General features: G+C 41.3%; 1 protein-coding gene across 13 annotated transcripts in view; it reads left to right on the top strand.

Moving 5' to 3' along the window:
* Positions 1-12,616, top strand: part of TBL1XR1 (TBL1X/Y related 1) — a 187,478-nt gene that overhangs the window by 160,439 nt on the left and 14,423 nt on the right. For all 13 annotated transcript variants that reach the window (XM_049105833.1, XM_025425643.3, XM_025425650.3 and 10 more), the window contains 6 exons: positions 623-845; positions 1,611-1,743; positions 2,288-2,429; positions 4,926-4,989; positions 5,080-5,177; positions 6,401-6,461. In XM_049105833.1, coding sequence (XP_048961790.1) covers positions 623-845; positions 1,611-1,743; positions 2,288-2,429; positions 4,926-4,989; positions 5,080-5,177; positions 6,401-6,461 — 721 coding nt within the window. The remainder of the gene's footprint in view (positions 1-622; positions 846-1,610; positions 1,744-2,287; positions 2,430-4,925; positions 4,990-5,079; positions 5,178-6,400; positions 6,462-12,616) is intronic.

Genomic DNA, 12,616 nt, shown 5'->3' with positions numbered 1-12,616 from the left:
GGCCTGGCCCTGGGACTTCCGCACATCTGCCTCTAAACCTTAGTGCTCCCATCTCGTCGTTAGGAGAATGAGACGATCAGATGGCCGAGCATCTGACGACTGTTTCTTGTTTTGATATTGAATCAAATTACGAGAAATTTTTTAGTCCTTTTTTTTATTAAGATTTTATTTATTTATTCATGAGAGAGACAGGCAGAGGGAGAAGCAGGCTGCTCGAGAGGAGCCCAATGCGGAACTGGATCCTGGGACCCCCCCGGGGTCACGCCCTGAGCTAAAGGCAGACGCTCAGCCCCTGAGCCACCCAGATGCACCAAGTCCTCTTAAAGCTATTTTAAAAGTTTTTTGTTGTAAAGAAGTGTTTATCCTAATGTGGCCCCAAGCCTCTCTTCCCGTTGCATGAACTCCTTAGTGTTGTTCATTGCTTTTCCCCGACGGAATTTTGGGATCTAATTAATAAACTTCTTATCACCTGGGCCCACTTTTCACTATTCCTTTCAATATTTCGGCTTTATCCTCACCAGTATGAACTAGGTGGGAAGGAGAATTTCAGCAGCTCCTTGCCGTTGCTTCACCCTAAGTATGTCTCTTTCGTGTTTTCTGCCTCAAAATTCTCCATCTCCAGGATGGTACCTTGTTCGATGGTCGGCCAATAGAGTCTCTGTCGCTGATAGACGCCGTAATGCCTGATGTGGTGCAGACCAGACAGCAAGCTTACAGGGATAAGCTCGCACAGCAGCAGGCCGCAGCTGCCGCCACCTCCACAGCCGCCACAAACCAACAGGGGTCTGCAAAAAATGGAGAAAACACAGCAAATGGGGAGGAGAACGGAGCACATACTATAGCAAGTGAGCTGAAATAAGAATTTCTAAAAATTCCTTTGCAGGAAAAGTATTTTGCTTTGTGTAGATGTGTCATCTTCTAAACTGAAGTAACATCGTCTGTTTCATTTATGCCAACTTGTTCCCTTAACTTGTATCACAATTCAGATTTTTATTCCTGAAGCTCCAAAAAGCTAGATTTACTTTCATGGATTTTATTTTCTTCTTTAAATATTTAGAAACCATTTTCTACTATAAGATAAATTTTGTTGTTTGCTCTTGACTTTGAAAGAAAATTTGTAATACTAGTCATTAACCCAGTAAAGCTCTGACATGGAGATAGGAAGGCAACTCTCATGTTATATGAATGATATCAGCAACCCCTACTGGCAGAAATTCAGAATAGTGTTGGCATGGACTATATTTAATTCAGATCATTTTATCATTTTAGCCTTGTTTGGCTCTAACCTTTTTGCAGTCTTTCTCACTGCCTCCTCATCACCCCAAACACACACACACACACACACACACACACACACACACACACATCTTTTTAAAAATAGTAGGGTCAGACGTAACTAAAGATAGGAATTTATTTCTCGTGTGACAAGTGCTGTATAATTATTTTTGCCATTACCTGACATAGTTTTTTGGTTTTTGTTTTTTGTTTTTTGTTTTTTTACATTATATGTTACAAGGGAGGTATAAAATGCTGGTTAAGAATTATTTTCCCCCCTCAGGGCGTTATAATAATACCTAACCGGAATTTTCCACTTGATTCTCATGACACAGATAATCATACTGATATGATGGAAGTGGACGGGGATGTTGAAATCCCTCCTAATAAAGCAGTTGTGTTACGGGGCCATGAATCCGAAGTTTTCATCTGTGCCTGGAACCCCGTTAGTGATCTCTTGGCATCGGGGTATGTTTCTTAATGTGAGACTTAAATATCCTACTGAACGAGTACACATTTTATAAAAGCATTACTGACATGTTTTTGTTGCTTCTTTGTGGTCCTTTTGTCTCTGTAAATCTTTATTTCTTCATAACTTAATCTTAAGTTATTTTTTGAAAAGGTATACTTATTTGAGAGAGAATGCGCACACACAAGCAGGAGGGGGAGAGGGAGAGGGAGAGAATCTCAAGCAGCCCCCACACTGAGTACAGAGCCCGACTTGGGGCTGGGTCTCAGGACCTGTGAGATCATGACCTGAGCCAGAAGGAAGAGTCAGTTGCTCAACCAACTGTGCCCTCCAGGTGCCCCCATAATCTTAGAAGTTTTAATTAAGCTTCTTCAAAAGTGCTGAGGGCCCCCAAAATGGAGACTAAGGAATATAGTGGAAATGGAAACCCCAGAGAGTCTAGTTTTTATTTGCCTTATTAATAATAGTATGTAAATATGTTGCTTTGATTCTGGGATACTTGAGAATATCATGACAATTTAAAATATATTGCATACTTTCTAGGTCTGGAGACTCAACAGCAAGAATATGGAATCTTAGTGAAAATAGCACTAGTGGCTCCACACAATTAGTACTTAGACATTGTATACGGGAAGGAGGGCAAGATGTCCCAAGCAACAAGGATGTGACATCCCTAGATTGGAATGTGAGTATCACTGTATTATCCGTGATGACTACAGTTCCTAATCTACTTAACATCTCTGAACCTCAGACTAATAGCAGCGTTTGTCCATTTGTTCAGATATTTTTGAATTTCACTAATAAGAACGACAACCTAGGACTCCCCGTTCTCAAATATGCTATTAAATCAAAGGCTGGCCCTCCAGCAGTCAGACCTAGGTTCGACTTGCAGCTCTGCAGTTGATCTTGCAGCAGAACCTTTGTCACACTGGTGGTTGCCCCTCTGCACTTCATGCTCCTCAAATGTTAGGTAGAGGTGTGGTAATGGTAGTACATAAATGGGGTGATAGATGAAAATCAACAACTGGCACACACTAAGTCCTTAACTGCGAAGTCCTTTGCTAGGGGTAAGAGAAATTTGCAAAATAAAAGCATGTTCTTGTTTTTCTCATTTTGCTCAGAACTGCTGAAGACTTCATTGCCGACTGCCTTTTAGGGACCATTAGTCTAGGCTCTGCTGTAGCTGTGGGAATCTTACAGTTAGCTGATCCTCTATGTCATTCCACATCTTTCAGAGATACCTTTAGTGCTCTGACTCACCAGAAAGTTTGAGCTCCTCGTTGACAAAGCTTCACCCGTTGGTTTCAAGTACATGATAACCAGCTCTGTTTGTTTCCATTTCCAACTATGATTGATTTGTGGAAAATTAGCATTTTTAAAGTTCCTGTATATTTTCCTTTATTCCATGTTGCCTTCTTTCCTTCCTTGTGACTTTGCATCCATTTTTTACCTGTCTTCCCAAGCCTAAGAAACATCTTAGACAATTTTAGTATTCTTGAGCATTTCATGGGGTTCGTGGTTCTTTCTTCAGCAAACAAACACCCTTTCCTCCTCCAGCCCCTGTCCAACAACTTTTGTGCGACTTTCCAAAGGATCTTCCAAATCCAAATCTCATTCCAATGAATGAGGTCTTTTTTAAAAACGGTTTCTCCAGCAGAAGTTCTCAGTTCTTATGAAATTTTTCTAAAACAAATTCCTGTAGGGTCAGGACTAAGAATTATCTTCTCAACATAGGACCTTATTCTATCTTAAGTCAAAGGCCTTATTGCCCTCATATACTGTTTGGCTCAGAAACCATTTATTTTAACTTAATGAAATTTACAGGTTACCGTGAAAAGGATGGTTAACAAATGTTTGTTGAGCTTGGTGATTCTGAACTGCAAGTTATAGTTTGTGGAAGTGTGGACTTTTCAAACATATTATTCACTGTGAATTTGAATCTTCCACCAACGGGAAAACATTATCCTTGATGAATGGTTCTTTTCCATGACTAATGCAAGAGCCTGTGAGATACGCTATCTTTAAAGTATTCTTTTCCTACTGTGGTGGTCCATGAACTAAGACATCCGGGGGCCAGGAGTTTTAAGGAAGCTTCCCATCGTGCAGAGTCTAGAAGTTGGCTTTTGCTCTTGGTTTCAACATGGCTCCTTCTTCAGATGAAACTGTGGAACCAGATTCTGGAAGGACTGAACCTACATCCCCTAGTACCAGCATCTGTTTGTTTTTCACTTACCTGTACAGCTGACTGGCTTGAGAGGTCTGAAAAAAGGCGATCTTGTTTTCAATTCCCTTTCCAAAAAGCATCCACAAGGCACTGAGTAAGGCAGGACTTCATTCTGTGTCTTCAGTAGTGTTCACTAATCCCAGCAGTAGTCTGTTGAATGCACGCTGTAGCTTGCACTTCCATAGATCTGTCCTTCTGTTGTACCATTCATCAGGGCCAGGCACAGCAAGGGAATGTAAGAGTAGAGAAATTGGTTATGGATTTCTCCCTGCGGTAAAGTAGTTCCAGGCACTTGTACTCACTTCATTAACTATAAAGTCAGCCTACACTCTTTTCTGGCTCTTTTTTTTTTTTTTTTTTTTTTTAATTGGTAAGGATTTCATATTGGGAAAATTAACAAAGGAAAGAAACATTCACTGATATTTAAGTATCTGATCATCTGAAACGGCAATATTGTTTGGCTCACACACAATACAAGCTTCATTTAGGCTTTAGTAAAAGATTTAGAGGGAGGACCATATAAAATCTTCTAACCATAACAGGATGTTTTAGCTGGTTTTGCTTTTTACTCTATAAAATCATTATAAGGTGATGATTAGGGTGTCTTTCCTAGTGTACCGCCCTACTCCCATTTTCAGCCACGTGCATCTATGACGATACTGTAGACCTTAGTGTGCATCAGAGTGGTGTGGGTCCTGCTCCAGAGTAGTTCCTGCCATTTTTGAGATTTGGATATAAGGCTGCCACACTGACTAGGTGCTGATTAAATTCCAGCTTCACAGCAGTGAAGGGTGCTTTGTAGGTCTTCGGTAGCGTTCCCAAATAGGCAGAGGGGAAGTTTTGAAGCAGAGAAAGTCAAGGATCTGCTGTCCCTAGGATTTAAACATGAAATAGCCAAATAACAATTAAATGCCCTTTCTGGATTATGTAATTGAAGGAAGTGTGTTTCTCTGACAGAGCGAAGGTACACTTCTAGCAACTGGTTCATACGATGGATTTGCCAGGATATGGACTAAAGATGGTAAATGAAGCATTTTTCTTTTTCTATGTTGTTGTTGATCTGAGTTATAAAGCTTGAGATAATTTTAAAGATTTTCTTTTTGAATAATAGGTAACCTTGCTAGCACCTTGGGGCAGCATAAAGGCCCTATATTTGCATTAAAGTGGAATAAGAAAGGAAATTTCATCCTCAGTGCTGGAGTAGACAAGGTAAGCGAATGTTAAACTAGATTTTCTGAAGGTCAGTGTGTTACACAGTATAACTGAAAGTAGTATTTTGTCCTGCTGATCACGTAAACAATGAAACATCCACAAATGGGAAATTCAGGTATGAATTTATGATAATAGTAGAAATGCTCTCAGATTTTTTTATCAGCTCATTCCTGAAATTATTCATCAAAATGTCATTTATCTTTTATCTTTTTGACCACTCATCTTTGCTGAAATCATGGATGTCATATCTCTTGTACTCTGCTTCTCTTCCCCAGTTTCTAGTTTATCTCAGCTGTAAAAATGGCTCCAGAGTGATTCCTTGAGAAATCTTAGAGCCAGTCTGTTAGCCGAACTCCTGGTGCTTAATTGAAAATGTAAAAAACGCAGATTCTTCGCAGCTTTTTTCACCTAACTAGGCTGGAAAATATGGATAGGTTGGAACTATGGGCTCCGTGCTCTTTCGTTTTCTTAGGTCATCCCCTTTATCCCACACCTCCCAAAAATAATACAGGTTTAAGATGATTTTAATCCGGGAAAGTGTATGCTCATAGTTAACTGAATGAATTGTCAGAAATGAAACTAGAGAGGGAAAGGAAAGTAAAGGAGGTCAGGAATAGGAGGGAAAAGTCCTATTAATAACCACTGACACTGTGTAATACCTTACATCCCCAAAATTATAAAACCCAGTGATGGGAGGGTGTTTAAAGGAATTGTGAAGATGTCCATTCAGATTTATATATCATACGTGGATATAATATATAAAACATTGCTTTAAGTATTGTCAAAATCCAAACTGCCTTTATGTGTGGAAATGTGAGCTTTAAAAATCTTAATATTGAGATTGGTTGATGACTTTATTAATCAAGTATTTGCCTCCCACTAGCTAAAAAAGCTAAAAACCAAAATTACATTAAATACATTATCGCAATTGAGTTTCTTAAGCAATGTAGTATAATTTCTGGTGTTCTGGAGACAACTCATAATTGTTTGAAGTAATTTGACTGATGGAAATTCACCAGGGAAAAATGCAACTCGTAATAGCCATCCCCACCCCCACCAAGTGAGAGTATACCCTCCTTGTACCATTGGGGATAAAGCAAATGTTTAAAGTTAAATTCACTCTGACATTTCCTATTGCTTTAACATAGTTAGGCGTCTCATTTATGTACCTATGATGAGCTCCTTTTAACCTCCTAATGTATTTTTCTTTTCAATCTCAGACTACAATTATTTGGGATGCACATACCGGTGAAGCCAAGCAACAGTTTCCCTTTCATTCAGGTAAATCTTCACAATTTACATGAGAACTGGTGCTTTCTTCTGTTTTTCTAATTAAGCTTTTTAAAGGCATATAATTCATTTAAAGTCTTGCAATATCAAATATCAGTGAGATCATTAATTGTCAGGGGGTCATCGAACATTTTCTGTGAAATGTACCATTAAAAAACCATTTGCAGCCTAGTGCAATTAGGTTGGTATTATCTAATGGTAAGAACATAGATCTTTGAATCAGGAGGTCTAAGCTTGAATGGCAATTCCACCCCACTTAACAAGCTTTAAGACTGAGCAAGTCATTTAACCTTTCTGAGCCTCATTTCTCTATCTATAAATGAAGGATAATAATTATCCCTGTTCGTTATGAGGATAAAACTAATATATATATGGAAATACTGTATAAACTTTATAAACTCATACAAATTCAGGTGTTGTCATTTCTCATTTTGGACTCCTGTTTCTAAATCAATCCTTCTATGTACATGAAATAAAAAAATGGGCTTTCCCAGCATTGTTGGAACTTCGGTGCTTTAAATGGACTTCTCTTTTGAAAAATAATTTGATACTTAAATAGAATAATTCTGGCCCCCCTCCCCCAGTAGTGTGCTCCTTCCTCCTTGGTACGGAGCCATGCACCAGGGCATACAACCTGGTGAGTAGACACAGCTGGATTTCAGTACCTGCCCTCTCTTCCTGCTGTTCTCAGGGAGTTTCCTGGTGATAATTATTAAACTGGAACAAGATACCTAGTAACTACAGTTGACCCTTGACCAGCATAGTTTTGAACTGTACAGGTCCACTGATATACATGGTTTTTTCCCCAATAACTACAACTGCACTACTGTGAATTTCTTTTTTATTATTTTCTTAATATTTTCTGTAGCTTTATTATAAGAATACAGTATAAAATTTGTATAACACACAAAAAAATGTGTTAATTGACTGTTTCTGCTCATGGTTAGGCTTCCAGTCAACAATAAGCTATTAGCAGTTAAGTTTTATGGGAGTCAAAAGTGATATGCGGAATTTCAACTGCATGTGGAAGGGGGCAGGTCAGACCGCTGAGCCCTGTGTTTCTCAGCGGTCAGCTAAGTTAGAACAGCATTTTTACCACTACCTGATTTAACTGCTTCTTGAAAGATTTTCTTGTAGTTGGGAAGAGTTTTGATTTGAAGGCTGACTAAAATTAACTGATTATTCTCAAAAATTTGGTAACATCCTTTTCACAAACAGCCAGTGGTTCGGCATCACCTTTAAAATGGAAACAGCTTCTGACATTTTGGCTTTTTGTCTTTGTCTATTTAGTGTGACTAAACAAACCAAATAAGGTACAGAATGACTGGTGTGTAGTATCTAGATAACGCAGTTGTGCAAACATCATGTTAAACAATTCAGCTTGATTAAAGCTTACCACATTAATAGGCATTTACACATCAGTTTTGATTACCTGTTTTACTTCCTTTTCACCTTTGTTTCTAGTCCTCACACAGATAGAATTCTTAGGCCTCTGGCTCTTCCACCCAAAAGTTTCTCCTCACTGCTAGGAGTAAAACGAAGTCGAAGTACGCATTTGGTACTGTCACTAGCTACCGTATGACGTACACCACCTTTGGTCAGACATGGTGCTCTTGGTTCACGTGATCCCATTTAGTCCTGAGGACAGCCCGAGGGGGTAGGTGGTATTGAAGTCCTTTCGCAGTAAATAAGCTTTTTACCCATGATAGGCTTTCTTGCCATGCTCTTTGTTTTTTTTTTTTTTTTTTTTTTTAAAAACAGCTTTATTGAGGTATAATTGTCATAAAATGAGCTACATATACTTAAATTGTACAAGTTGATACGTTTTGACATATGTAGTATGTACCATTGAAACCATCACTGTACTTCAAACAGACAGTACACCTGTTAGCTTCCGAAGTTTCCTCCTGCCCCTTTGTGATCGCTCCCCTCCACCCCTAGACAACCACCTGTGGTCTTTCCATTAGTTTATATGATGTAAGATTAGTTTATATTATAGACTTTTTTGGCCTGGCTTCTTTCACTCGTGTTATTGTTTTGCATCTGCTTCACTTAATGAGTAGTGTTCCACCGTGTGGCTGTGCCGCAGTTTGTTTATCCATTCACAGGTTGAAGCAAATTTGGGTTGTTTCCAGTGTTTTTTTGGCTATTGTAAATAAAACTGCTATCAATGTTCATGCACAAATCTATATGTGGACTTGGGCTTTCATTTCTCCCATGCAGATACCTAAGAATAGAATAACTAGATGACACGGGAGGTATATGTTTAACTTAATAAACTGCTGAGCTGTTTTTCCAAAGCTTACATTTTCAATACAGGAAGTTTTCACTAGCAATGGATATTGTAGTCCCTCCATGTCCTTGGTAGCGCTTGATAAGCGGTCAGTGTCATTAATTGGAGCCACTCTAATAAGTGGGTATTGGTATCCCATTGTGGTTTAATTTGTATTTCCTAATGACTAATGATGTTGAGCATCTTGTCATGTGCTATTTACCGTCTGTAGATCTTACTTGGTGAAGTATCTGATCAAATCTTTGGATCTTTCATTTATTGTTTTGTTATTGAGTGTCGTGAGTTCTTTATGTATTCTGGATACAACAAGTTTATCAGGTACTTACAGATGCTTTTTTGCAGTCTGTGGCTCATCTTTGTACTGTTCTAACAGTACTCCTCAAAGATCAGGAGTTATTAATGTTGATGAATTCCATAAATTATTTGTTTTTTTATGTATCATGCTTTCAGTGTCAATCTAATTTACTCTTTTTTTTTTTCTTTTCATTTTTCTTTTGCTTGATACAGTAGTTGAGGTCACTGATTCGAGACCTTTCTGCTTGTCTAAAATAGATATGTAGTGCTATAAACTTACTTCCAATTACTATGTAGTGACATCTCTGTGTGCATAGCTCTTTTCCAGTAATCTGTCCTATTAATTCCAGCCACTTTGGCTTCCTGGATCTCAGCTTTGTTTCTCCATTTCAGGAAATTCATTGATCTCTGCCTAGAAAGATTCCTCTTCCCTGTGCCAAAACATGGACTTTTTTCCACCTCCACACCCCTGCCCCCCACATTGTAAGCCTGGGCAGATAGAAGGGCACACTGCTGATTGGTTCTCATTTTCTCAGAAACCGCTGTCTTTAATTGCCTGGTATCTACAGTCTTGAATTGTTATTTCATATATTTTGTAAGTTTTCTGGTTGTTTTGGGCAAGTGGGAAATTTGGTCCCTATTAACCCGTCTTGACCAGAAGTGGAAGTCTGTCATGCTTTTTAAATTACCATATTTTAATTATTGTGCTAAATTTTCTCCCATATACACTCTTGCATAGAGCATAAGTCATGATTATAGATGAGTTACAGTAAGTGGCCATTTCATACCCATTACTACGGTGAAAAGAAGTAATAATGTTCATGAGCACATGGAGAAATCAGGACCCTTACACCTTGCTAGTTGGTTTGTAAAAAGGTACAGTCACTGTGGAAAACAGTATGATGGTTCCTCAAAAACCTTAACGTAGAATTACCATGTGATGATCCAGCAGTCCTACACCTAGGTATAGACATCCAGAAGACTTGAAAGCAGGGCTTGAACACATCCTTGTCAGTGTGCAGGGCAGCATTATCCCCAGTAGCCCAAAGGTGGGAACAAGCCAGTGTCCATCAGCAGACAAATGGATAAACAAAACACGGCTGCACACACACAAGATGGTCATTCAGCCCTGAAGAGGAATGGAGTCGTGACACAGTGTCACCGTTAGTGAACCTGACACGCAGCACGCTAAGTGAAATGAAGCAGGCACAAAGGGACGAAAAGAATGAGTCTGCGTGTTACCTGCCTGGAACAGACCCGCTCAGAGAGACAGGAAGTAAAGGCTGGAGGCTCTGGGGAGCGGGGGCAGGGGCGGGGGCAGCTACTGCGTGATACCCACCGAGTATCTGCTGGGGGTGATGAAACAGCAAAGATAGTGATGGTCGCACAACCTCGTGAACGTAATTAATACCAGTGATCGTACACTTAGTAGAAGGGCATTTTATGTTCTATATGACCACAGTGTTTAAAAGTTATTAAATATACCCAAATCCATTAAACTGTATACTTTAAATGAAAGAATTTTAAAGTATGTGATTCATATCTCAATAAAGCTGTTTCTAAAAAATGCAAATAGTAATAAATACCTTTTTCTCCCTACTACATAAGTTCAATTCATTTGTTACCTTTTTAAATTATGAAGGATGGAGGGGATAACAAAAACATATCAAAAATTGCAGGACACGAAAGTTTGAATCTTAGCTCCAAGATTTTAAAGGACTGTAGCCCTAGGCAAATGAATGAACTCTTTTTAGTCTCTTTTATCTTGTATAAAATGAGACCAGTAATAGTGAACACAACTCTCACATATCACTTACATAAAAAATGCATTTTGTTGTGAGATGTAAATTCTTTTTTTTTTTTTTAAGTTTATTAAGTAATCTCTACACCCATCCGGGGGCTCAGACTAAGAACCCCGAGATCAAGAGTCCCATGCTCTTCCAGCTGAGCCAGCCAGGCACCCCATAGAGATGTATTTCTTTCCTAATGAATTTGCATTACCTAGACTCATTTTATTTTAGGAGTAAACAAAAGGTAAGGAGGTAGGTGTTCTTCGATTATACCAATCTTGTAACCATTGTATTTTATGAGCCAGGGATATCACAAAGCATAAATCCTACAACTCATGCTGAAGCACTCCCCAGCTTCCCCCAGTTAGCTTCACTGGGCCACACAGTTTATTTTTGTGTCATTCTGAACCTAATGGTGTATTTGTTTGAATGCCACGTTCTTTTCTCAGCCTCCCATCTCATATTCTGCGGACAGCTCTAAATTAATATCCGGATACATCATGACAGACACTTGCCATTCTTTGTGACATTTTGTCATACCTTTACTTGTTCTCTGAGTTTATTAGATTTTTCAGGCTTACACACACACACACACACACACACACACACACGTGCGCTTAACACTAGAATCAACTATTAAGTAAATATTTTGTTAAAATTATTTTTGAAATGGTATCTTACGTAATAGTAATGTAATGTCAAAATGAACCTGGTAGCTACTGAGTCAGATTCCAGGCATGAAAACAGAATCTAAACCAGGTAGTCGAGAAGCGGGAATTTAATCGGAGGAAACAGCTGCAGAGGTGTTGGAAGAGTGCGAACCAGAGGACTGTGGGTAACTGGGTCGGAGGGGAACAGCCGCAGACAGCCGGCCTCTGGAGGAGGCAGGAGCCAGCTGCCCAGCGGGAGCTCGAGCCGGAGAAGGCGGCCTGCCCGGCGTTGCGGGCACCCTGGCGGCGGCCGCTGCCCGAGGCCCCGGCTCCGGGGAGATGAGCGCACAGGCTTCTCTGTTTCTCGGGACCGTGGCTCTCGCGGTCTGTGTCCACCTGGAGCCCCGTGGGCCCGGGATGCGGAGTCCGTGTGCGGAGCTATCAGGGCAGGGTGGCGAGGGGTGGCCCTGAGGGCAAGCAGGCGACACGCGCACAGTCACCAGCCTGCACCCGAGGTGACGCCGGTCCGCCCAGCTTTGAGCCGGGGGTTGTTAGGGACGCACCCGCCCGCAGCGGCTGCTGCTGGTGGGCTTCGGCCGGCTGGGTACCGGGTGCTCTCCGCGCGCAGCCCACACTCCGGGTCTCAACCTTCACTCTTTCCCCCAAACCCGGCTCCGTGCCACGCGCGCTGGGTGCCACCCTCAGGCTTGGGGGCGGCGGGGCCCCCGATGGCAGGGAACGCTCCCGCAGCAGCCCATGGGCCGGCCAGGCACCGAGTGGCGTGGACAGCCCGTGACCGTTACGCGTGGATTCACACGGCGGGGTGGCGGGCGTGCCCCTCCCGTGGGCCTCAGTGGGGTCCGCCTTACCTAGTGCTTCGTAGCCCTCACCCCCCCGCCCCCACTTTCCTCCTGGGCTCCGAGCGGGACGTGCCGGGGCTGGTGCGGCCCCCCCGGGAGCGCAGGGCCACCGCCATCTGGGACCGTGAGCGCAGCCAGGGCCTCCCAACACCTCGTGACATGGATACGAGAATCCGAGTCTTGTGTGATGTTCACACTCCTAGGCCTTTTGATCACGTGTCATCTCGGATCCACAGCCGAACGGACATGACAGCGACTG

This window comes from Canis lupus, chromosome 34 (genome assembly GCF_003254725.2).
Source record: "Canis lupus dingo isolate Sandy chromosome 34, ASM325472v2, whole genome shotgun sequence".
Taxonomy (NCBI): domain Eukaryota; kingdom Metazoa; phylum Chordata; class Mammalia; order Carnivora; family Canidae; genus Canis; species Canis lupus.
The sequence above is the reverse complement of the archived record's forward strand: the minus strand, read 5'-3'. Positions and strand labels throughout refer to the sequence as shown.